We start from the raw sequence: 25,880 nt of genomic DNA, 5'->3' as shown, positions 1-25,880 counted from the left end.
TCAATTTTGAATATCTGTGATTCATATTTAGAAACACGTCAGCCAACTGTATAATATTGAAATAAGTACATGATGATTTTGTTAGGAACAACAGCAGCTAATATAAAAACAATTATAAAAATCAAGCCATGTTAAAAGTAAAAGTAACATTAACATGGTAGCTAATGAAAATACCAACTTGTTAATATGAAAGTCTGACTCTATACTGAACTCGACTTATAGAGTTCAGTAGTTCCCTTAATATGTTATAATTGTAATAACAACAATAAAGAAATTGTAACAATTATTAACTTACAAAATCATCTGCACAACTAAACAAGCCAGGGAAGGAAGATGTAGTACAAACAAACTCACCATTCCCTCTCCCACAAGAGAGAGAAAAAAAAGGGTGGGTGAGAGAGAGTCAGTTAGAGCAGTGATTCTCAACCAGGGGTCTTCCAGTGAGTACATCGATTAATCTAGATATTTGCCTAGTTTTGCAACAGGCTACATAAAAAGCACTAGTGAAGTCAGTACAAACTAAAATTTCATACAAACAATGACTTGTTTATACTGCTCTATATACTATCCACTGAAACGTAAGCACAATATTTATATTCCAGTTAATTTATTTTAAAAGTATATGGTAAAAATTAGAAAGTAAGCAATTTGTCAGTAAGAGTGAGCTGTGGCACTTTTGCATTTTTATGTCTGATTTTGTAAGCAAGTAGTTTTTCAGTGTGGTTGTTGCCGGCACAGGGGCCCGAGGATAGCAACAGTGAGGTTCGGTGCCCGGAGTGCTTCACGCCAATAAACATACCGGGGTGGAGAAACAATCAAAGTTTATTTGAGATCTCAAAGTGGTGCAAGGAGACAGGCAAGTCTCAAATCGAGCACACTAGCAAAAACAGTTTCTCTCTTCTTTATACATTTTACAACTAAGCCCCCCCTCTCTCCTCCTCTCCACCCCCCTCCCCCACACACACCCCCTCCCCTCTCTACCAAAGGCATGTTTATACATTTAAGTAACTAAATCATTCTAGGGCTATAAATCTAGTTTGTTAGTAACTTCTCTCTAAACAGTTATTTGGTCCTGTTTACCCTTAGTTTATTACCCCTTCCTCAGCTAGAAACATGCAAACCTCATCATTATTGTTTGGTACCTGAAATGAGCAAGGTCGTAATTGCTAACTAGCTATTTACACATTCCAATACCTGTCCTTGGCTGTTAAGGTCGATTAGAGTTAAACATGGAAGAACAGAGTTAAAACATGGAAGAACTCTGACTCAGGCAGGCCTAGTAACCCCAACATGGTGAAACTTGGGGTAGGCAAGACAATCAGATTCCTGAAAGGGGTACAATAGTCTGGAAGGATTGAGAGCCACTGACTTAGAGGTGCAAAGAGTATTTTTCAGACCTCTTGGACCCATCTCTGCGTAGCATCACGCAGATCACTCTGGAGTCTGGATCAGCAGTCTGGGTGAGGAGGTGTCAGGGATGTCAACCAAGCTTTTAATTGAGGCCTTGATGCAGCAAGGCACAAGACATGCGTAACTTTAACTACTGACTGTCTCGCTGTGCCTATAGCCGGGTCACACGCTGACCGGGGAGCATTCTCTGAGAGCAGGGAAGGGCAAAGTGTGGGCAGCGGCCTCGGACGCTGCTACTACGCATGCCCAGCTCATCCGCGCATGCTCAGTGCAGTGAGGTTCCGGGGTGGGTGGGAGACGGGAGTGCGGCTGACGGGCGCTGCGGTGACCATGGCTGACGAGGCGGCGGAGCTGGGCGAGGCGCTGCGGCGCCAGGCGGACACGGTGCGGCGGCTGAAGCAAGAGAAGGCCAGTCCGGAAGAGGTGAGCCCGGCCCGTCCCCGCGGCTCCCTGTCCGGGCTGTAGCGCCCCCTCCGGCTCCTGCGCGCCTCTCCCAGGGGGTTTGGCTGGGGGCTCGGGCCTGCCGGGGCTGGGGAAGCAGGATGTCCGGGCCGGGGAAGGGGAAAGGGCCAGGAAGCCCAGCTGCCTTCCCTGGGTGGTGCTGTTCATCTGCCGTCCTGTCTCTGTACCCAGGTGGCTGAGCAGGTGGCGAAGCTGCTGGAGCTGAAGGCGCAGCTGGGCACAGATGATGGGAAACACAAGTTTGTCCTCAAGACCCCAAAGGTAAGTCCCCAGCCCTGGACTCTGAGGCTGTGACAGGCAGCCCCTCTTCACTTCCCCTCTCCCTCTGGTGGTGGACAGCCTGCCTTGGTCCCCACAGTGCGTGGCTCAGATGCATCTGCCTGGAGGAATGAGCTGCAGCATAGTCTGGCCCAGGGCCAGTATGTTACCAGGGTGCAGGGCTTGAAGGCAGGGGCATCTGAACCTCAAAGGCTCCAGCCACAGTTGTCTGACAAAGGCTCCGTGTGCGCTTACAAAGGTACCAAGTGGCATGGAAACCTGAGACCCAGGTGTGTAAACAGCCAGGACTGGAGCAGGACGGGAGGCCCAGGAAAGCATGCTTTCACTCTACTTTGTACAGCCACTGCAGGCTCTGCCAATGGAGTACCTGTCCATCTGAGAAACCTGCAGTTAGATAAATTCATCTTGAACCCCCTACCCAACCCCCATCTATTGTACCCTCCTCACTCCACCGAAGATGCCCATAAACACAGCTAGAGGAAGAAGTTAGCTTTGCAAGTTCTTAAAAGTTTCCACAAGTGGTGGCATCACTGGGAGTGTTAGTATAGACAGGCCTCTGACTCACTGCTAGCAGTGTAAGAACCATGTTGTCTAACCACTTTGTGAATGTGACACAGTGGTAAAATCACTTACAATCTCTGGCACCTGATGTCTGGTGGAACTGTGCTGAGGGTGATGGCACTGGAACTTTAGGAGAAATCTCAATGTAGACAAGGTCTTGTGTATCTTCCTTCCTTTTACCTTATCTGTGGGTCATCTTCCATAAGAGCCTTGTGTGCATGATCTGTGTGGCCCCCAGGCCTTCACATGCTTCTCTTTAGAATATATGTCTTTCAATAGGACTATACACCTAAACAGTATTATGTAGCTAGATTAAGAACATATAAGAACATGAGAACGGCCATACTGGGTCAGAGCAAAGGTCAATCTAGCCCAGTATCCTGTCTTCCAACAGTGGCCAATGCCAGGTGCCCCAGAGGGAGTGAACAGAACAGGTAATCATCAAGTGAGCCATTCACTGTCGCACATTCCCAGTTTCTGGCAAAACAGAGGCTAGGGACACCATTCCTGCCCATCCTGAGTAATAGTCATTGATGGACATATCCTCCATTAATTTATCTAGCTCTTTTTTGAACCCTGTTATAGTCTTGGCCTTCAAAATGAATGAAGGGCCAAAAGATCATAGACTTAGTGCATTAAAAAACAATTGTTTTAAAATCAGCCACAAGCTTATCTTCCTTATTCCATCACCCTGCTCTGGTTTTGTCTCCCATTCTCTTTTTCTCTTGTAGGATTCAAAAAAAGTGTGGCCATTCTCATGGGTAATGAGAATATCCACATGTTGCATCCAAAAACAACAACAAAAATACCCCCAAAATAACGTAGATTTAAATCCTCAAGCTTCAAGACATAAGCCAACCACAAACTGACTAGGATTAGGAAGAATGTCCTCTGTGGACAAGTTATTCCATACCATAGTTGTCCATTTTGGGGTTTCTTGCACCGTTTTAAGCACCAATTACTGACCTGATCTGGGAGAGTAATTCCTGTAATCCTTTGTGAGCTGTTTAGGGCAAAGTCCTGCTCTTTTGTTTATGTAGTGCCAAATACACTGGCACAATCCAAATAACTGTTCTCCCAGACAGAAGATCTGCAGGGGACAGTTTCTCTGGTGATCCAGATTGTATGGTGGCATGTTCTCATGGGCTGTCCCAAGTCAAAGCAGCTAGACTTCACTGAACAGCCTGGTAACTGCACTGGGAGGGGCACTTTCAAAGCTGCTGTTAGTGTTCTCAGCCAGGTCTGTGAAACACCTGGCCACCAGCAGCTCCCATCCGCAAACAGAACACAAAACTAAAAGCTTGTCTGCACACAGAACTTGCATCAGTTTAGAAACCCATCATTAGTTTAAACAGTGCAGCTTTGTGTGTATCCCAGCCCTACCTTCCCAGAAATCCCTCACTGTCTTGTCTGTTATGACCACACTTTACTATGCATTAAAGAGAAAGTGTCTCCACTGCTGATAAATAAATCATTTAACCCTATGCCTTCGAGATAGATGAATGTCCCAGACTTCAGGGCTTCTTCCTGGTAGTTAACAAAGCACAGGGTTTTATCCTGGTTTTCATAAACCCCAGAAGAGCTGGTGTAACTGACAGCAGACTGAGTGAGCACATGTGCACTGCAAGGGACACCCCATATGGCAGGTAATGCTGCCACCTTGCCCTGCATGGAGCCTGTATAGTCTCCCTAAATCAGTGGTTCTCAACCTTTTTGGGCTCAGGGCCCATCTGTAAATGTTTATGGCCTGTCACAACCCAGTAAATAGTCTGGGGGTGGAGGCCCTGGGGTGGTTCTGGTTGGATCCTGGGATGGTTGGGTCCTGCCCGGCACTCTCCCCACAGTGGCAGTTCCTGCAGCTCCTGTGTTGTGGGGCTAGCTGGGCTTGGCTCTCTGCTCTGGGTGTTGCAAACTCCAAGGCTGCAGCACTGCTCAGGTTTGGCTCTGCTCCCTGACTGGACCAAATTTGGGTGAGTGGAGTTGTGACCTAGCTCATGGGATTGCCGTGCCACTCACTCAAATTTGGCCTACCCGGACTCCAGTTATTATGACAGCTGGGCCAAACCTGAGTGGCGCTGGGACCCCAGAGGCTGCAGTGCCTGGAGCAGGGAGGCAAACCCAGCCAGCCCCATGGGACAGGAGCCACAGGAGCTGCCACGTGACCCTTTGAAACACTCTGGCAACCCAGTTTTCCGATCCATGGGTTGAAAAACCCTAGACCATGCTGCCTCTATCTATTGACTTGCTCCTTTTTGACCAGAGATCATGCTGGCTGCTCAGCAGAGGAGCTGATAACTGAAGGCATCCGTCTCGAAGGGCACTTGTGGCCTTCCAAGCTCCATGAGCAGTTGCCTGGGCAACGGTGCCCATCTAGCTGTGAACTGATCTGGGGTCTTCCGAAAAATGAAGGGAACCCAAAGGCCAGCGCAGGGTGGCTGTGAGATGACCTTGACTAACCTGTGATCTTTAGGGCATAGTGGTAATAAGTAACCCTGGTGACCAGTTTGCATCAGTTACATCTTCAAGGCTATTCACCAGGAGAAGAGCTAGAAAACTTTTCTCTAAAATATTGCTCTTCCAGAGCAATCACAGCTGTGGACTTTAAACCTCGCGCCCCCTGCAAAAGCCAGCTCCACCCTCAAGTAATGAGTACGGGCAGGGTGCAAGGATGTTATGTGGCATTTTCCCTGGAGCAGCCAGACCATTTACAGTGGTTGCCACATCTGGTGAAGGGACCAGGAAGCTAACAGCTCAGGTTCCCCAGCCTTGTAGCTGATGTTAGATATCTGCTTGATGAGGGATCTTGCTGGGACAGTAGCTGACAGTTCTTAAAGTACAGTCCCTGGAATAGGGACTGTCATTTTCTTTGTCTTGTGGGGCCCTGAGCATCCCGAGGCTGGCCAAATAGGACATAGGTCAGTCAGTTTTAATCTGCTGTAGATGTTTTTCTCTTTAGAATTTTACAGAAGCTCAGGGATTCTGTCTGTTTCAGGTTCCTTTAAATATGTCCCCAATTTCAAAGGTAATAAGGTAGCTTCCATTAGCACTCAATTCAAGTAAATGAGGGACGTTAGCATTGCTTAGAGCAGGGGTTCTCAAACTTCATTGCACCGCGACCCCCTTCTGACAACAAAAATTATTACACGACCCCAGGAGCGGGAACCAAAGCCTTAGGCCAGCTGCCCCAGGTGGCAGGGCCAAAGCCTGAGCCCTACCGTCCTGGGCGGGGGAGCCAAAATCAAAGCCCAGGAGCTTCAGCCCAGGCAGGGAGCCTGTAACCTGAACCCTGCCACCCAGGCCTGAAGTCCTTGGGCTTTGGCTTCGGTCCCAGGCAGTGGGGCTCGGGCTTCAGCTCCAGGCCCCAACAAGTCTGAGCCAGCCCTGGCGACCCTGTTAAAATGGGGTCGCATCCCATTTTGGGATCCCGACCCACAGTTTGAGAACCGCTGGCTTAGAACTATGGTTTGCTCAAATAACAGTGATGAATGTGGTGTAAATGGCTGAATAGATCTGTAGGCTCAAAGGCTGTGCCACTGTACACATGGCACAATCTTCAGGCAGCCTCCTGCTGTTACAGAAGCAATGGCCTTGGCAGCAGCTGGAGCACTAGTGCAGAGTGTCTTTATCATTGTAAAAGCTGGCAGCTAGCCTACACTAGCACTGCTGCGTGTCCTAGCCTCAGGGGTGCCACACTGGTGCTTGACCAATGGCAGGATAATTGCAAAAAATTGCTTGTGTGGCCAGGGCTAGAGACATCACAAGCAGTCACTAGAAACTTTTAATTAAAAAAAATTGAAATGTCTTTTTCTAGAGATTTTTGGTGTCAGGTGAGATGCAACGTCTGGGATGGCTAGCAGCAGGGCATGCCACCTGCATACATATCTGCCTTCTTCTAGAAGGGCCCATCCTTGTGGGCATGGGAGTTCAATCTTGGGCCTTGTCATTTTTTGGCCTCTGCTGAGAACAGCAGCAAGGGGGTAATTAATGCCATTTGTGATAGTAGTGTGTGTGATGTGGACATCTGTCCACTAGGCAGAGACCCCTCAACTCATTCCACAAAGACCACTAAGCAACCTATTGATGGTAATGAATGTGGGCTGCATTTGAATCAATGACTAGTAGGTGAAAGGCTGGATAACCTGATCCCTTGATCCATCTTGCTCCTGTGCTCCAAATTTTAGCTAAAATAAAAAAGTAACTAGTAAGACTGCAAAAGTGGAAGAAAGTCTCTAGTTGTTTAAAATTTGAGACAATTCCCAGCTTCTCAAGATCTGGAAAAATGTTAGCAGTAAACATAACATTAAAAGCCAGTCTTCCTTTTCTGGCCCACAGAATCACACATTATTTAATATTGTGTGCCCCCTTTCTCTCCCTGGTACCACATATGACTCTATCAGTAGAAGAGGCAAAGCCGGTAACTGCCATGTGAGAATAAGGTCTGAATTTATTAATAGTCAGTCATGGTGGTTTTTGGCTGTCTGGAGGGGATGATCAGAATGATTCAGTGATTCTAACAAAGAAGAAATGGAATGAGAAATCTCATCCCCTTCACATAGCAAAGGTGCACTCAGGAGACAAGTATTAGACCCTCTGGTCTTGCTGAAATGTCCAATTTCTCTGTCTAAAGGAATTCTTAGATTAAAACACCTATAAGCCTGATGCTTTACTCCTAAATTTCGAAAGCTCCTCTGTTGTCTCAGCCTTATCCTCTAGTTGGGTTATTTTACCAGACACTGACTCAGAAATATCTTCCTTTCTTTGGTGCCTCTCTAAACTGTGAGCTCCTTAAGGCAGGGACCTTGCCTTTATACGCGCCTATAAAGGGCCAAGCATGCTATTGGTCCTGTAGAAGTAATTGGATCCGTGCTGGATTCTCCACCTTCTGGCTCATGAAGTTTCCCTCTGTAATCTATGAACCTCTGGCTCCCATTAGCTGTGTGCTACCCAGCAGCTGTATAAGTAGCCAGGTCACTTCTGGACAGCATCTTGTGGCTTTCACCTGCACTTAGAGATGGTCCAAGGATCTCTCATTCTTCTCTGGGCTGGAGCTTTTGCTTTTGGTTAATTCCCTTTCACCAGGTGTATTGATGCTGTTCCCATTGTGTATCCCTGTCTTTCTGGCTTTGTAAGTATTTTAGACACATGACACACCTAGTCCACCACTTCCTTCCTTTGTGCATGGAAGAAGCAGAATGTACCCATCCATGTTAATGTTCATCTAGGCAGAATCATTCCACCAGCTCAGGCCATGGTTCTGTGCTCTTCTCACCCACTTCCCTTTGATTTGGGGTCTCAGGGCACCCGGGACTACAACCCCAAGCAGATGGCCATCCGGGAGAAAGTCTTCGACATCATTATCAGCACCTTCAAGCGCCATGGAGCTGAAGTCATCGACACTCCTGTGTTTGAGCTGAAAGTGAGTGCAGGAGCTGTGAGGTGACATCTGGGAGGGGGTGGCTGTGCTGGTTAAGGCACTGACCCGTGAGTTGGACATGATCCCCAGGCCTGTAGCTGTTTGCCCCTTGAAATCTTTGGGTGCATTTTAAAGTATGGTAGCTGCATTAGTCATAACTTGAAGGGCAGGCGCCCTGACTAAGGCTTCAGTGTGAGCAGCTCCCATGAAAAGTGAGAGCCTTCTGTAGTAAAACTGTGGTTTAAAGGTTGCACCCTTGGCTTATCATGTGGACATGTGGCATCTCCTTGCTTCCTCACTGAGCCTCTTGTTGCAGCTTTGTGCTCCTAGGCTTTGTCCCTTCTCACCTGAGATGTCATCTCTCTGTTTCATCTAGGAAACTCTGACGGGGAAGTATGGGGAGGACTCGAAGCTCATCTATGACCTGAAAGACCAGGGGGGAGAGCTGCTGTCTCTTCGCTATGACCTGACTGTATCCTGCCACAGTTCCTGCTCCTGGCATGCCGATTTCATCCTACACAGTACATTCACTGATGGGCAGTATCATGTGGAGGCCTCAAGAGGGAGATGGGGAGGGCAGTCTCTGCCTGGGTCTTTGATTCCAGGTCCTCAGTGGTGTGGCAGTCATGCAACAGGACCTAACGGGAAGAGCGCAGGTCTGGGAATAGAGACCTGGGTTCTGTTCCTGGCTATGCCAGACTCGCTGTGACACACTGTACTCAGCTGTTTTAACTGTTATTCTCCCCTTCATATAACACAAGATTCAGGGATCGCCCAATTAAATTAATAGGCAGCAGGTTTGAAACAAACATAAGGCAGTACGTCCTTACACAACGCACAGTCAATTTGTGGAACTCATTGCCATGGGATGTTATTAAGGCCAAAACTATGCTTGGGTTCAAAAAGGAATTAGATAAGTTCATGGAGGACAGGTCCATCAGTGCCTATTAGCCAAGATGGTCAGGGACACAATCCCATGCTCTGAGTGTCCTTAAACTTCTGACTACCAGAAGCTGGGACTGGATGATGGGGGATGGATCACTTGATAAATTGCCCTGTTCTGTTCATTCCCTCTGACACATCTGCTGCTGCCCATTGTCGGAAGACAGGAGGCTGGGTTAGATGGACCATTGGTCTGACCCAGTATGGCCGTTCTTATGGGGGTTAATGAAGCTGTGATGCCTTCATGAAGCAGAATGTCTGATAGTAATAATTGCTGCAGGACTGTCTCCTTTTCTTCCCTTTGGCTTCAGTGATTGAGGCGGTGAGCATGAGTGCCTCTTAGCTGTTACTCCTGGAGAAGGGTGTGTACCCTATTGAGCCAGGATAACAGGGGAGGGGTTAACCAGACTTCTGCCTGCAGAGTGATAACCAGGCTGGTTAGACACAATAGAAATGAGGCATAACACCCTTTGCTACTATATGCAGAGAAGTTGGGTGATCCTGTCCACACCAACCCCCTTTGGAAGGGCTGGGTGGCTCTTGTCCTAGACCTTCCGAGCCACAGGAGAGTCTTCTTACGTTCCACCCTTAACCCTTTGTGCTCAGGTGCCCTTTGCTCGTTATTTGGCAATGAACAAAATCACCAACATTAAGCGCTACCACATTGCCAAAGTTTACAGACGGGATAATCCGGCCATGACAAGGGGCCGCTACAGGGAGTTCTACCAGTGTGTGAGTACCGGCAGCCTGAGTGCTCTCCATGCCGCGGGGAGCTGTGTGTCTGGGCCAGGGTTCCCCAGGAACTCAGTCAAGGTGGACCTATATGTGTGACTACAGTGCTGGCTCAAAGCACAAGGAAGTGGACAGGGAGGAAGAGAACTCTATTTGTGTCTGGGGCCTGGGTGCCACATGGGGAGCTGGATATCTGGGGACCCTGGTTGCTGCTGGGCTCCCCCAGTTGTGTTACACTGCCCAGATTTTCACTGCCTGTGCTTGTGCCCCAGGATTTTGACATCGCTGGCCAGTTTGACCCCATGATTCCCGATGCTGAGTGTCTGAAGATTGTGCATGAGATCCTGAGCGGGCTGCAGATTGGAGACTTCCTCATTAAGGTAAAACCCGAGCCAGGTGCCAGTGCTGGTTTCTCTAGACGATGCTGTGAAGTGAAGAGCATTCTCCTTGCTTTCTGCTTGCTCCTGGTCTCAGTCCGGCAGCACCTGCAGCCTCTGTAATGCACAATGCAGATTGATCCAGAACCCCTAGTGTCTGTGGCATCTCCTCTCTATGCACTGTCTATGCTAGAGAAACTACCTGACACTGGCTGTCACCCAGCTACCACCATCTCAAGCTGCTCTTCAGAAGGGAGTTCTGGGGTGGACAGGGTCACCCAACTTCTTTGCCTGTTGTAGTAAAGGGTGTTATGCCTCATTTCTGTTACGTGTCTAACGTGCTTTACTCCAGGAGGTGTAGAACTTGTCATGTTTTGGTGGGTGGAGTCAGACAGCAGCTCTCAAACCCAGCTCAGGCAGCAGGGCGACTGCTATGTTGGGCACCCAGTGCTAAAAAAAAAAAAAAAAAAAAGGGTCCGGTAGTATTCGTCTCTTTCTTCAGGGCTTCTGATGCTCATGGTGAGGTCCTGCATGTTGCACCTTGAGTCTGCAAGCTCCACACCTCCACCCTTGTACTGATGACCTTCATCCCTGCTCCCTTTTGAGAATCCATCACCTCCTCCAGGGAATCTGTCCCTGGGCTCAGCCCATGCTGCGCAACAAGAGATGAACTCCCGGTCCACGTGTGGCAGCACGCAGCACATACTGCTGTGCAGACACAGCCTCTCTTATAGTCTACCTTGAACAAATGGGGGCAATAGGACCTGAGAAAATTAGAGGTAGCTAGGTTGTTAGAAAGGGACCGGGTGCCCCGAGACAGCAATGGGAGTAGTGGTGTCGGGAGAACCTTGGAGGCAGCTAAGGCCCCCTGTGAGTTCATAGACCTAGCGAGACACTGCTGGGCTCTGTGGATCAGTTGGAGGGGTGGAAGCCAGCGCTGGCTGCAAACTTGTTGCTGGGATTTCCTAGTGGAATATCTGGTTATGATGGGGGCTATCTGTGTTGTTGGACCACCCCAGGGGGAGCTGCCAGGGACTGCCAGACTGGATCTGACCCAAGGTTCATCTAATCCAGTATCTTCTCTGACAGTGGCAGCAGCTGGTGCTTGTGAGGAAGGGGCAATTATGGAATAACCTGCCCACAGGGAAAGCTGCTTGCCCTGACCTTCATCAGTCAGTGTTTGGTTTATACCCTGACATAGGAGGATTTAGAATCCTCCAAAAATTTGTTCCCTCCCTTGTGTAACTGCAGGTGTGCCCATTCTCCATATAACCATCTGATTGCTTAATTAATCCTGCTAAACTGTTGGCCTCCGTTACATCTTGTAGCAGTGAGTTCACAGGTTAATTATGCATTGTGCAATTTAAAAATTCCTTGAGTTTTAGGTGTAATTGGATGTCCCGCTGTTCTGTATTCTGAGAGAAAGTGACTAGAAGTGCCCAATTTGCCTTCTCTCTATCCTTCATTAAAGATTAGTTCTCTGTCATGTACTCTTATATACAGAGCCGGTGCCTTGCTAGTTAAAGTTAAGAACAGCTTTCTGTTTAAATGATGACTCTGTCAGAGGTGGGAAAACTGTGGCCTGCAGGCCACATACGGCCCGCGGGACCCTCCTGCTCGGCCTTTGAGCTCCTGAGGAGCTCCTAGGGGAGGCTAGCCCCCAGTCCTTTCCCTGCTGTCCCCTCTCCCCTGCAGCTGCAGCTCACCATGCTGCCAGCGCTCTGGGTGGCAGGGCTGCAAGCTCCTGCCAGGCAGTGCAGATGCGAGAGCCGCTGGCCTGCCCCGGTGCTTTAGACTGCGCGGCGGCGGGGCTGCCAGTCCTGGTGCTCTGAGTGGCATAGTAAGGGGGTGTGGAGCGGGGGGGTGGATAAGGGGTAGGGGATCCCGGGGGACAGGGAGCAGGGGGTGGTTGGATGGGGTGGAGGTTCTGGGGGGGCGGTATGGGGACCGGGAATGGGGGGGTTGAATAGGTGTGGGAGTCCCAGGGGCCTGTTAAGGGGCAGGGGTGTGAATAGGGGTTGGGGCAGTCGGGGGACAGGGAGGAGGAGGGGTTCCCAGGGGGCGGTTACGGGACAAGGAGCAGGGGGGGTTGGATGGGTCGGGAGTTCTGAGGGGGGCAGTCAGGGGGTGGAAAGTGGGAGGGGGTGGATAGGGGGCAGGGGCCAGGCTGTTTGGGGAGGCACAGCCTTCCCTACCCAGCCCTCCATACAGTTGCAGAACCCTGATGTGGCCCTCGGGCCAAAAAGTTTGCCCACCCCTGCTCTATGTGCTCTAAAGTCTACATAGTTATTTGGATATGCCTTGACATTTGGTGTGCCTCGTGGGGTAGAGTTATTGGTCCAGATTTGGGATCATTTGATCAAGGAGTTCTGGAGATACAGCCCCTCCTGGACAATCCCTCCCCCCCCCCCAAAAAAAAACCCCAGCTTTTCTCAAAATTGAGATATTTTAACAGCATTTTTTGTGCACAGATCTATGGATCAAACCTGGGCTCAGATCCTGTCACAGAGGTCCCTAATGCTGGACATCTGACCCAGCATGGAACCCACTGTCCCTTTGGGGGAGTGAAATTGAGAACAACATTTGTGAGCGAGCTTAGCTTTTCAGTTAGACATATGCCTAACTATTTCTAAGCCTCACAAAGTATATGGCAGGGGCACACACGATTGACAGCCACCAGGTGGTCTAGTGGTTAGAATAATGGACTTGGACTCAATAAACCAGGATTCTATTTTTGGTGCTGCCACAGGCTGCTCAGTGACCTTGCCCAAGTCGCAGCATTGCTCTGTTCCTCAGTGTCCCCATAGGGATAATGCTGTTTCCTTTCTTGGTAAAGTGCTTTGAGATCTGAGGAAAAGTACTATGGGAGAGCATCTCAACTGCAAATCTATATGATAATTACAACTGCCCCATAATGAACGCTAACTCCTACCAACAACATTTTTCTGTTTAAAAAAAAAAAAATCCAAAACAAAACAGCAAATTCACTGACAGGAAATTTGGTTAAAGCAGAGTTAAGGTTGCTGAGTGACAGTTCATGCTCAGCAAAATTCAAACTTGTGAAAACCATGAAATAGAGCGTTATGGTACATGCCCACACAACCATATCTCTGCCTTCTTGGAGCAGAGTGCCCATGTGCCATAACACATACTTGCCCTCTGCCTTTGCATTGTACTGAAAAGGAGATGCCTACACTTGCCCCATACAGCTACACAGAAAGAACACTACAGCTGCTAAATTTTACACCCCCCTTCATTCTTAGGCACACAATGCCATACAGCTTTCTACTGTACTTCCCCTTACCCTTCATTAAACCCACAGACAAGGTTCATCTTACTTCTGCCTAACTGCTAATCCCTGTGGCAAGAAGACTCCCACATTTCAGTGTTACATTGCATGAGTATCCCCCAAGATAGAATTATACCATATCAGGGTTGGAAGGGACCTCAGGAGGCCATCTAGTCCAACCACCTGCTCAAAGCAGGACCAATCCCCAGACAGATTTTTGCCCCCGCTCCCTAAGTGGCTCCCTCAAGGATTGAGCTCACAATCCTGGGTTTAGTAGGCCAATGCTCAAACCACTGAGCTATCCCTCTCCCCCAAATTAATGGAGATATCCTAGCTCCTTGAACTGGAAGGGACCTTGAAAGGTCATTCCGTCCAGCCCCCTGCCTTCACTAGCAGGACCAAGTACTGATTTTGCCCCAGATCCCCAAGTGGCCCCGTCAAGGATTGAACTCCCAACCCTGGCTTTAGCAGGCCAATGCTCAAACCACTGAGCTATCCCCCCATACATGGAGATATACCTATGTCATAGACATGCACCTCTTTCCTTTGATCACATGTGCAGGTCAGGGAGAGGGGCTCTCACATACCCTTAGAGGGGCACAACCCCCCCTCCACCCAAAAAATAGCTTCATATCTCAATCACAGGCTCTTCCAATCTGCTCCAGCTAATCCCTCCACCATTCAATGCAGTGACATCTAAGGCAGTGAAAGCAGCTGGAGTGCATGCAGCTAATTCCAAGGGGCTATTGCCAGCTACAGGGGGGCAGAATGAAGGAGGTCTGGGTATTTACCTTATCTCTGTATTTCCTGATTCTTTTCAGAAGTCTTAAGTTTTGCTGGAGTCAACATTTTGCAAGGCCACAGATACCATCCAGCAATCTTAACTCTGTGTTAATGAAACTTTTTGTCAGTGAATTCATCTCTGTTGTAGACTCATTCCAATTGTTTGAGTCTCTTCCCGTCTGGAAGACTTTACAGGCTTTGAATCTCTGCTCTCCCCTCTTTCTGCACCCCCACTCTTTGTGCTTTTTCTCCATTGAGAGAGGGTGACCAGAAGTGTCATTAGTATTCCAGGTGAGGGCATGCCATTGAGGCATTTAATGGATTGAATATTTCCAGTATTCCCTGTCCCATTCCTTTTGCATCTGTTTTCATTATTGGCCACTGCTGCTCGATTTTCATTGATGCTTAGGTTTTTTCCCCCGTGAGTGGTGGTAGTTAGTTTGAAACCCAGCAGTGTCTGAGTAATTCAGATGATTTTCTCTGCTGTGCATTACCTTGCATTGGAATTCATTGAGCTTTGTCTGCTGTTGTGCCACCCACGCACCTACCTTAGCTCCTCAGACTTGGCTAACTGTAATAATTGTCACTTTGCCACCTTGCTGCTTGTTGATGTGTTCAGTAAACGCTGGTCCTCATACAGAAACTTGGGGCACCTGCTGTTAACCTTTGCCATGCTGAAAACTGAACATTTCCTCCTCCTTCTTTGTTTTCTGTCTTGCCCAGTTTCTGTTCCATGATGGGACTTTAATTCTCATCCGTGCCTCTCCTTCCTGAATAGTCTCCTGTGAGGCCCTTTGTCAGAGGCTTTTGAAAGTCCAGCTAAATTGTCATCCAGTTTTCACTTGTCCACTGTTTCGTAGCAGGAGCAGCTAAGCCCCTGGGACTTCTGGGAGCTGATGGTGGTAGGGGTAGTTGGCTAGGTGGGTCGGGGTGGTAGCCAGCCCCTCTTCTCTACCCCCAAAGTCTCAGAGGAGTGGAGCTGAAGATTCTGTTGTAATTGGGATATTTCCATTGGGTTCCCATTGAGTGACTCTGCTTCCTTCCAGGTCAACGACCGGCGTATCCTCGATGGGATGTTTGCAGTTTGCGGGGTACCAGACAGCAAGTTTCGAATGATTTGCTCCACTGTGGACAAACTAGACAAGGTAAGGGCTGAGGTTTCCTGTTACAGCTGCTTTGTGGGTTTCACAGCCCGCCCAGTCAGCACAGACTGCTCAGACAGACTAAGGGCAGTGGAATCTGGTTAGAGAATGCTAGTAAACGTTGAATTATTTCATTTCTTCCCCCGTGTGTTGGACATTGGGGGTTCAGCACCTAGATAGTGTAACTAGGTCTCCACGAAACACCCTATTTCCTTTAACATCCCCAATGGGTCCTGAGCAAACTGATTTACAGTGCAAGTCACCCTAAATCCATGGGATTCTGCAGGTCTCTTAATTCACCGTCACAAGACTTAAAAGGATGAGCTGCTGGTTATTAACCTGGAGTAGTGAAGCTCCTGTGTGTCTGGAGCGCAGGGATCCCACCACCCCACTCCTGGTTGCCATCTGGAATCCATGCTGCATCGGAACGTTCAAAAGCTTTTTTCTAATTCAGTGTTTGTGGGGCCATCAACATCCACTGTTGTGCTGGGGATCTCATTACAGCCCAGCTGTTCTCCAGCACAGATCTGTAGTATAGATGGAACCTTGCTAAAGCCTTGGTATCTGGCATAGTGGCAGACTGCAGCAGGAGGAGTATAGAGGCCAGGATCCTGCAAGCCAGCCACACTTCAGATGACTGAGGACTGAGTTTTGTCAGGTAAATTTGCAAATGAATAGGATGTAGCGGCATTGTCCTGTCAATGGCTCTGTAAATATCACCTTGTGAGCAAGTGCTCTAGTGCTCAACAATGCTCCAGCCAGCATCAGAGCAGGAGACACACCGTCTGTGGAGGCTGGGCATTGCTAGCTGTAGTGTCTGTGGGAGGCTGGGGTCATATGCGGACTTGTCACTTCAAAGCATCCCTTGCTCTAGCAACTTGTGCATCCTGTGAGGAAGGAAGGAGCTGCACTGTGGATGCTTAGGGAGATGGAGTAATGGTGAAACCATCTCCATGTTCCAATCAAATGAAAGTACAGAGGAAGGAAAGAGAAACCAGCCTGAAGAAGCTGTGAGCGCTGAGATTGGTACCCACAGTGTGTGGGATATGCACGTTTCTTGTGGTGGACAGGCTTATGCCAACCAGGCTGGCTAGTGTAGATGAGCTGTAATGGTCCAATTCTCTATTGTAGCCAGAGTTAAAGATAACAGCCCAGCACTCTGCACTGGTCAATAGCTTTATTTCCAGGAGGAACAATAGCAGCAATTCTCACCTCCACTTTGGTTTGTGAAGATGAATGAGGTCAAAAAGTGAGTTGGCCTTCAGCTGCCTCTCTAGACAGTTTTCTTTGCTGCTGAGTCTTGACTGTAATTCCCAGGCAGACTTTACAAAGCTGGAGTTAAGGCTGCAAATGACTTTGCTCCTCTGTGCTAACTGAAGGGGGAAACCTTAAAAGAACGTTATAAGGAGTTGGAGCCAGAAACCAGACCACTGGAAAATCTGTAAACAGAGTTAAAGCCCAGGTAAGGAGCCAGGGTAAGGCAGCCTAGGGACACCATGACAGAGGAGGGGCCCTGTGACCTCCTTGTGCCGTGGTTCCACACACACTTTGAGCCCTGATGGTGGGGGGCTCTCTCCCCTCCCAGAGAGGCACAGACATTAGCATAGGGTCCCCTTCTTCACTCTCCTCCCATAGAGCAGCAGGAGGGGCCCAGCCTTCTCCTAGAGGGGCAGCAATTACAGCAGGGAGCTTCCACAGTACTTAACCTGGTAGCTGACATGTAGTTGCTTGGGAGGGTGGATTGCACCCACTGTAATCTTCTCCTGCCATACACAGAGTCCTGTGCTGGGGTGGTGTTGACCATCCCTTACGCCATGCATTGGGTCTTGACGTTAATACCCAATTGAGATGCATAGGACAGTTCCCCCTCTAAGAGCTACTGTTTCAGACTCTCTGCAGACTCAGGCAGATATAGCTACACCAGTTACACTTTGTATTTTTGAGCTTTCCTTTGCAAATACAGCAAACTCAGAGTTATGAACACCTCGGGAATGGAGGTTATTTGTAACCCTGAACTGTGTGTAACTCTGAACAAAACATTATGGTTGTTCTTTCAAAGTTTACAGCTGAGCATTGACTTAATACAGGTTTGAAACTTTATTATGAAGAAGAAAAATGCTGCTTTCCCTTTATTTTTTTAGTAGTTTACGTTTAACACAGTACTGTACTGTATTTGCTTCTTTTTTGGGGGATGGAAGGTGTTGTCTCTGCTGCTTCCTGATTGTGTACTTCCGGTTCCAAATGAAGTGTGTGGTTAACTAGTCAGTTCATAACTCTGAGGTTCTACTGCATGAGGGCTAGGAACTTTTTTTACGAAAGCTGAGATTCTGATGTGCTCACCCGACTGTAGGAGCGGGGAACCCTTGTGCTGGGGCCTATAGTGTCTGTGCCTTAATCTGTCTCTGTCTCTACTCACAGCGTTGAGAGCCATCCTTGCAGCTGAGATGTCTGCTGTACTCGGGCGGCTCCAGGCACCAGCGCAGCAAGTGCGTGCCTGGGGTGGCAAGCCGCGGGGGGCGGCCTGCCCGTCACTGCAAGGGCGGCAGTCAGGAGGCCTTCGGCGGCGTGCCTGCGGGAGGTGGTCCACTGGTCCCGCGGTTTCAGTGGCGGGTACGCTGAAGCCGCGGAACCGGCAGATCACCCACAGAAATGCCGCTGAATCCATGTGACCGCGGACTGCCCACAGGCATGCCACCGAAGGCTGCTTGACTGCCATGCTTGGGGCAGCAAAAAACATACAGCCGCCCCGGCAGTACTTCAGTTATCTTCCTATGTTTGAAAGTATTAACAGTGAGAGATTTATACACAGGGCCCACCCCTGCAAGCGCACTGCAAGCACTGGGAGTTGCGCATCCCTACGTGGGCTAGCAAAGGGTGTCAGTAGGACACTTGGAAACTTGCTGGAACCTTTACTAATTCAGAGGAATTTGGGGGAGAAAAATTTACACAGCTGCTTTAGTGAAATCTCTCAGGACACACAGGAAAAGGCAGAGTGGTTAGTAAACTAACTATATTGAGTAGTTGTAAATAAAACAAAACCTGCAGCAGCTGGTCTTGTCTTTAGCAGCCCTCTGCTCTAGACCAGTGGTTTTCAAACATTTTAGGCTGCGTACCCCTTTCCAAATAATGTAGCCTACCATGTACCCCCATCTGAGATAGGGTCATAATATACCTATGACTAGATTGCCGAGTCTTCCTAAATAAAATGCGTTGTCTGCCATTACAGGATTTTTCTTACATACCCCCGACGAAAGCTCCTTTACCCCTAGGGGTACATGTACCCCAGTTTGAAAACCACTGCTCTAGAATGTACTTCTAACACTTGCATTCTTCTTCCTGTGGAGGCCTCCTTTAATGATTCTAACAACATTCAAGAAAGGCTACTAGCTGGATGCTTAGGTTTGAATGCTCAGCAGTGAAAGAGTTAATGCTAGCATTTTGCGGTTCATCGTTAACCCCAAAATGCCAGATGTAGTTTGTGTCTCTCTGAGCATGTGGCGCTGCACCTGTGCTGCTGTAGTGTAGATGCTTCTTACTTCGATGGAAGGGATTTTTCCATGGCTGTAGTTAATCTCTCTCTCAGAGGTGGTAGCTAGGTTGTCAGAAGAATTCTTCCATCAACTTAGTTACATCTACACCAGGGTTTAGGTCAGCCTAACTATATTGCTGAGGTCACACAATTTTTCACAGCCTTGAGCAATGTAGCTAGGACAATCTCATTTTTAAGTGGAATCAAGGCCTGAGCTATTTCAGGCTGCTGGCTGCATACTCAGGCCTCGTCTACACTAGGGGGAAAAGGTGTGGCTTCTACAATGAGATCATAACACACTGTAAACACTAGTGGAGAACGGGCAAGGTGTAGTTTTACCTTGGTATAGCTAGTCATTTTGCCCTGTCTACACGAGGGTTTTTACAGTGTGTTAGTGGTCTCCTTCTAAAAATGACACCTTTTTTCTTAGTGTAGACGTGGCCTGGAAGCCAGTATCTGCACTGGCAAACATGGGACCTGCAATTCATAACCAGTGCAGCAGCAGAAGCTGTAGAGCGGACAGGTCCTGGGTGGGCTCAGATGTTTTTACTGCTGTGACCCTGGCCTGAGATCAAAACAAAAGCTTTGTTTGCTATGTCATCCCTGAGTTCTGTGATAGTTTGCTCCATGTTCTTGCTTGATGAATTCCATTAGAGCTGCTGTCCCAGGGATGGATTTACAAGATGATTTTAAGACAGGGTAAGGGGTAATGTTATCAGAGTAACAATGCCCTGAGGGGATGCATTGGTAAGTGGGTAGTGTGTGTTGGATATGCTCATTGGATATGCTGTGTAGTGTAGCACTCCCAAGAAATATAGTAGTTAGGAGGGGGGTGAATGGCCTGGTCTAGTGGGCTACTAAAATATGTAATTGGCTATTCATTTGTAAATGCTGGCACCCTGCATCATTATTCCACAGACAACTGAGTCACTAACAAAAGTAGCCAGTCTGTCCTCCTCCATCGCTGCCTCTTTCTTTGTAGTGGTGTGATCCCAGGACCAGGAGCCCAGGTACCCCAGCTAATCCCAGCTCTGAAGCTGATTCTAGCTGTGACTTTGGAAAAGCCACTTAACCACTATGTGCCTCAGTTTCCCCTCTGTTAAAAGAGGGGAGATAAATACTTACCGACCTTGGTGCTGTGGGGTAGGTTTGTCTGCGAAGTGTTCCCTGTTGTCATCTCTGCAGTATTTTTTTTCCTCTCTTATTTTCTCTTAGCCTTTTCTAGCTGTGTTCTCACTTTCTTTTCTTATAACGATTTTTACTGTATCTTCTTTTATACCTTGCCACACATTGTTCTGCTTCACATGAAATAAATTGACTAGCTCCTGGAATTCTGAGGCATAAAGGTGCTTTAGAGTCTGATTTCCCAATTCCTCTTTGCTGCTCTATTTATATGAAGCAGAACAGTGGCAGACAGGGAGAGATGGTGATGAGCGCTCCACTGAGAACAACTCCCAGGAGCAGTGGGTTCAGCCTGGGGAGCTGTGATTAACATTCTCATCTCCCCTTCCCCAGGCAACATGGGAAGATGTGAAGAGCGAGATGGTTGGAGAGAAGGGGCTCTCGCCAGAGGCTGCGGATCGCATCGGGGAATACGTTCAACTGCATGGTGAGTTCTGTGGAGCTGTGAGACCTGGTTCCCTGTCCAGCCTCACCCAGGTCAGATGAGAGTCCATGTGGGTCACTTCACCAGCCACTCCAATTTCCTTGGTCTCTGCATGGGGAGGGTCAGGGTTCCCCAGAGGTTTAGCTGCTGTTGCCCAGGCCGAGCTGACATGCAGCCTGCACATCACAGGTAGGATGCATGGTCGGTATCCCCTGGGAGGGAGATAGAGATGCATGAAGCTGGAGGAGTGAGCAGGTGGCTGTGAGCCAGGCTGAGTGGAGCGAGTCCATGGGAGCTTGACCACGTCACCCTCCCTGGTATATTTAAGTTGTGTGTCATTTCTGCAGGTGGGCTGGGTCTGATTGAGCAGCTGCTCCAGGACCCTAAGTTGTCCCAGAACAAGCTGGCCCGAGAGGGGCTGGGAGACATGAAGCTGCTGTTTGAGTACCTGACCCTGTTTGGCATCGCAGATAAGGTGAGTGGTGAAGGGACACTGACCAGGCCTGACTGGGTCATTTGTTGTGCCTGGTAATGGGATTCCCCTCCTGTCCCACAGATCGCCTTCGACCTGAGCCTGGCGCGGGGTCTGGATTATTACACTGGGGTGATCTACGAGGCCATCCTACTGCAGCCTCAGAACGCCCACAAGGAGGAGCCGGTCAGCGTGGGCAGTGTGGCTGGAGGCGGGCGCTACGACGGGCTGGTGGGGATGTTCGATCCCAAGGGGCGGAAGGTGCCCTGTGTGGGAGTCAGCATTGGAATCGAGCGGATCTTCTCCATCATGGAGCAGAAAGTGGAGGTGAGTGCCACCTGGCTACTCTTCCTCCTTTGATCCTGGGGAGGACAGACTGGCACCTGCCCTTCCTCCCTGCTGACACAGGGCTGATCAAAAGCTGCGGGGCTGGGGAGCATGCAGGCTCACAACCTGTGTTGGTCAGCCACTTAGTTGCCTAAGTCAGATTGCTGTGGCTCTACATGATTAACCAGTTTTAGGCAGGTAAATATGATCAGCACAGTAGTGACTGGGTAGTCTCTGTAACTCCATCTGGCAACAAAAGACCCAGGTTCAGATGCTGCTTTAACATCTAGGAAGATGAAAAACACAGCCCCCTGCCCCAAAGAGCTTACCGACCGAAAGATAAAGTGGTACAGCACAGGGTTGTCAGAGTGACAGCTACCACATGGAGTGTTCATGGGTTTTAATACACTGAGCAGGGAGGCAGGAGCTCACGTTCTAACTGGGGAAAGCAGTGTCTGTCATTGCAAAATTGTGAAGGTGCCTCATCCCATTGCTTTAGCGCTACCTCTGACCGCTGCTCTTGTTTCTTCCTCAGCTCCCCAGCCCCTTCCTGCTGGGCTGGAGGGACATCTGCTCCTGAGAACTTTTCTGCCAAGTCTTTTGTCAGGAGTTAAGCCACTAGCCTACTATTAGACTATTTTAATTTATCTCCACAGTCCCAGCAGGATTGGCACCAGCCCAGAGGCTGGATTTGACCCTTTTCCTCAGAACTTAATTTATTGTTCAAACACACAACTCACAAACTAACACAAACCAAGGCTTTTCATCCTAAGTGCCATCGCCCTGGGGGAGGTCCCTTGCCACAACAGCCAACCTGCTTCCTGTAGCTTCCCTCCTCCTCCTCTGAGCTCTTTCAGTCTGTATGGGAAGCAGCTGACCCTTCCCAGCTGGAGATGATCTTTCCCTCTCACAAGTCCAAATACCTGTTCTTAAAGGGGCTCTGCCTCATAACAGGGCTGCCTGGCCCTTAAGGGGACAGACCACCCAGTCTAAAGCAACCTGACTGCAAATCCCTTCCCTGCTCAATTGCTTATGTTTCAGTTTCTTGTGATTTCATGACCCCCAGCTCTCTCATCAGCCATAGAGTTCCCCTGCAAATACAGACCAGACAAGATCTGATTTTCTCATGTTAAGAAAACAAATCTATTTAGGCCACCACCTCCTCTCCAGCTTGGGGCACAAGCCCAATGCTTCTCCTTAACAGGTGAGCTTTACAGGGGGCTCTCAGGCAAAGTAGAGCCAGGAAAATGCCACTTTGAGTAACTGGCAGAAAGGGAGGAAGAGCATAAAGATGTCGAAGTTCCTGGCCTCCAGTGGGGAAGAAGGGGGAGAGAGTGTGTTCGTTCGAGCTTGGCATTGCTTACTTAGTGGTACCTGGCTCAGTCTGGGTCCCACCTTTCCTGCTGCTGCTATGGAGCTGGTGATGTTTTTTGTAAGGCTAGGTCAATGAGAGTACATCTGTTACACTGGGAAGGTCTCTGGGGGGAAGCTTCCATGGAATTGCTCATCTCCAGCAGAAACTCCAACCCCGTGGCACTGGAGTGGGGAAAGCTAGAAACTGCATTTTAAACCAAATTGGATCCCCAAGGATATAGAATGTAGAACTGTGGGGATTTGGCTTGTTGGGGTTCCCAGGGGCTCTTCCACTGCGTTGCTGCTGCTGGCTTGACCTTCCACTGTCTAAGCTACTGGCTTCCCAGTCCCCATTGAATCCATGCGTGCGAAGTGCTCTGTGTGAAGTGGTGGTGGGTCCTGATAGAAAGGGTCTGGGTGGGTGAGGAGTGTCTTAGCTCATGAGCGGCTGGGTGTTTCTATACGTCATCAACAACTCTCACAAGACTCTTTCCCTGCATCCAGGCTTCAGAAGAAAAGATCCGGACCACAGAGACACAAGTGCTTGTAGCAGCTGCACAGAAGAAACTCCTTGAAGAGAGACTGAAGCTCATCTCTGAGCTGTGGGATTCTGGGATCAAGGTATGGCTGGGCAGAGTCTGAGTGAGGGAGAAGAAGGAAACTGGTTGGCTCCAGCCCTTCCATTCCCAGTGCTGGGCATGGACTAGAGCCATCCTCCTGTTCGTGTTACCCTAACCCCATAAGTGGAGAGGAGGGAGATGCTCTGGGGAGACATGCCACGTGAGCAGCAAGCCCTGCCTACTTGAATGTGACCTTGCTGCCTATTCTCTTCTATCCAGCCTCACCATTCCTACAGTTAGGCACTCACTCTGCTGTACATGAGGCGGGGCCAGAGCTGCCAGTCGCTGGGAAGGGGGGTTGGCACCCCTTTAAGAAAAGTTGTACACGCTACATCCTGGTGGCAGCAGCAGCACATGGTTTCCAGACTTCCTGCTTTCCCTGGGTTGTGCAGCACTAGAAATCCTTTACACAAGCTCTCACTTGGCTCCAAGTTGGGAATATTGCTAACCTCTTCTACAGGGCAAAGGGCACTCTCTAGCATGGCATGCATCGGTTGCCCTTCTGATGCCAGCAGAGCTAAGAGAGCTATGTGCCTCATGCCACACCCCTGATGCCTTGCCTAGCTGGGGAATATTGCATCTTTTGCTCTCTAGCCTCAACTGCCAGACCCACCATTGGAACTGGTAGGAGAGGCTCCCTATGCTTCAGCAAAACAATGCAGAGGAAAAGAGCTCCACCTGTGCCCATGGCACACTTTGCTAATGTTGGGTAAGCTGTTTCAGTTTTGGAAGCATTCTAATTGGGTTGCTTTTCAGAAGGGGGACCCTGCCCCCCTGCCTGGTCATTGAGAGATCTGGTCCTGCTGCCTCAAATGCAAACTAGATGGAGAAATCCAAGAACAGGAATGGCAAGTGGGTGCCTGGAGAAATCAGCAGGTATCAAATGTATTGCTGTACTGTGGGTCCCCTCTAGGCAGAGATGCTGTATAAGAAGAACCCCAAGCTGCTGAACCAGCTGCAGTATTGTGAAGACACAGGAATCCCTCTCGTTGCCATCGTAGGAGAGCAGGAGCTGAAGGATGGAGTTGTCAAGCTGCGAGTCGTAGCTACCAGGGAAGAGGTGAGGATGCCTTTGAATATAAGGGATGGGCTGAAGATAGACATTAACAGGCTTTGTCTTGCCAAAGATGAAGTGGACCAAAGCCACCCCAGTACATGGGAATGGATGTAGGAAGAGAAATTGAGGTGTCAGTAATCTCTCAGCCACATGAATGATTGTTGGGTACCATTGCTGAATTTCTCCTTTATACCCCTATAGTGGATATAATGCAGCTGTATTAGTATGGGGACCTTCCCATATACTGCATCTCAGGAGGCCTTAGAATTAATATCAGCAGAAGATATCAAAGGAGCTAGGCACATTCATCTGACTTGAAGAGTCAGTGAGCTACACGAAGGCTGTTTGATGTGGCAGGTACTACGGAGGAGAAGGCTCGCCCACCGACAATGGCTAAACTGAGTGCGGGGACAGAGGGGAGGTAGATGCTAGATGAGGACAGGGAGGGGAGTGGAGATAAGGTCTGTGAACTGGTGACAATACTTTGCACATATAGGCTGGAGCAAGGCTACAGAGGGATGGTTCAGAAATAAGGGCAACTTTGAACTGGCTCCTACAGGCATGGAGAGCCTGTGAAGGTGTTGGATATGGTTGTGCTTCTTTGCATGAGAAGGTGGATAGCAGCATTCTCTGTGTGCTGGGCAACCGGGTCTTAAGGATGCCATAGAGAAAGGAGTTATTAAAAACTGTTTAGATTGGACCCTGTGCTAGAGATGAATCAAGCTGGAGAGCCACTTACCTAGGAGTTGTTTTGCAGAGAAGGGGTGTGTGTGTTAGAAACATTACTTCAAAAATGAACAGTTCTGAATACTTTGGCTTGATTTGTGGGAGGACAGCTAGGTGCTCTTTTGTCAGACAGGGCAGTGCGTGCGATTTGGGGTATTCTTGGATGGACTGGAGAAGAATGGTTCCAGGAGGAGGCTGGATTATAGGAGGGGAGTGGTTCTGTTAATTCATTTATTTGTTTTTCAGATTGATGTTCGCAGGGAAAACCTCACTGAGGAAATCAAGAGGCGAACGTGCCAGCCCTAGCCTTCCAGCCAGCCAGCCACATCAGCTAGTTTATTGGATTTCAACTGATACGGAGGAAGGGGAAGACTTGTAGAGATTTCCTCTCTAAATGCCAGAGTTCTTGCTCATGACATGTCAGTGGGGGCACAGGGGTCTTTGAAGCCGTATTTATTATTTTATCATGAAATTCCTTTTCCCAGAGGGAGCAGAGATGCTGCTTTGCCTTTTAAAGAACACTGTGCTCCTGGGCGTAGCCAGTGAGAGAGCTGGAGAGGATGTTTCCTGAGACACTTTGGAGAATGCCAGCTGTGTGTCTGTAATCATTACTGTTACTGGGCAGAGCTGTGGCGCCCTGGGCCATTGGCAGATACTGAGGATCTTGGTCACAGCTTCATGTTCCTTTCTGTTTGAATAAAGGTTCTGCACGGTGTCACTTCTCTGCCTGGAGGGGAAATGACCTCGTCTCAAAGTGTAAAACATTCTAAGCAAGCTTAATAAATCTTCTGACAGTCCCA

The 25,880-nt window shown here is 49.0% G+C and overlaps 1 protein-coding gene across 1 annotated transcript; it reads left to right on the top strand.

Moving 5' to 3' along the window:
- The first annotated feature begins 1,684 nt into the window (after positions 1-1,684).
- Positions 1,685-25,880, top strand: HARS1 (histidyl-tRNA synthetase 1). The gene is made up of 13 exons (XM_034779799.1): positions 1,685-1,833; positions 2,044-2,133; positions 8,009-8,128; positions 8,502-8,597; positions 9,674-9,799; positions 10,072-10,179; positions 15,295-15,393; positions 20,435-20,528; positions 20,873-21,000; positions 21,082-21,324; positions 23,182-23,298; positions 24,211-24,357; positions 25,327-25,880. The coding sequence occupies exons 1-13, from the start codon at positions 1,741-1,743 to the stop codon at positions 25,384-25,386; spliced, it is 1,521 nt and encodes a 506-aa protein (XP_034635690.1). The 5' UTR covers positions 1,685-1,740; the 3' UTR covers positions 25,387-25,880.

The sequence above is a fragment of the Trachemys scripta genome, chromosome 8 (assembly GCF_013100865.1).
Source record: "Trachemys scripta elegans isolate TJP31775 chromosome 8, CAS_Tse_1.0, whole genome shotgun sequence".
Taxonomy (NCBI): Eukaryota; Metazoa; Chordata; order Testudines; family Emydidae; genus Trachemys; species Trachemys scripta.
The sequence above is the reverse complement of the archived record's forward strand: the minus strand, read 5'-3'. Positions and strand labels throughout refer to the sequence as shown.

What these genes read in the sequence shown, in the direction of transcription:
- HARS1 (XM_034779799.1), top strand. Translation starts at nt 1,741, where the DNA reads ATGGCTGACGAGGCGGCGGAGCTGGGCGAGGCGCTGCGGCGCCAGGCG. An exon ending in ACAGGGAGTTCTACCAGTGT is followed by an intron (nt 9,800 to 10,071) that starts GTGAGTACCGGC and finishes CTTGTGCCCCAG; the next exon opens with GATTTTGACATCGCTGGCCA. An exon ending in GGAATACGTTCAACTGCATG is followed by an intron (nt 20,529 to 20,872) that starts GTGAGTTCTGTG and finishes TCATTTCTGCAG; the next exon opens with GTGGGCTGGGTCTGATTGAG.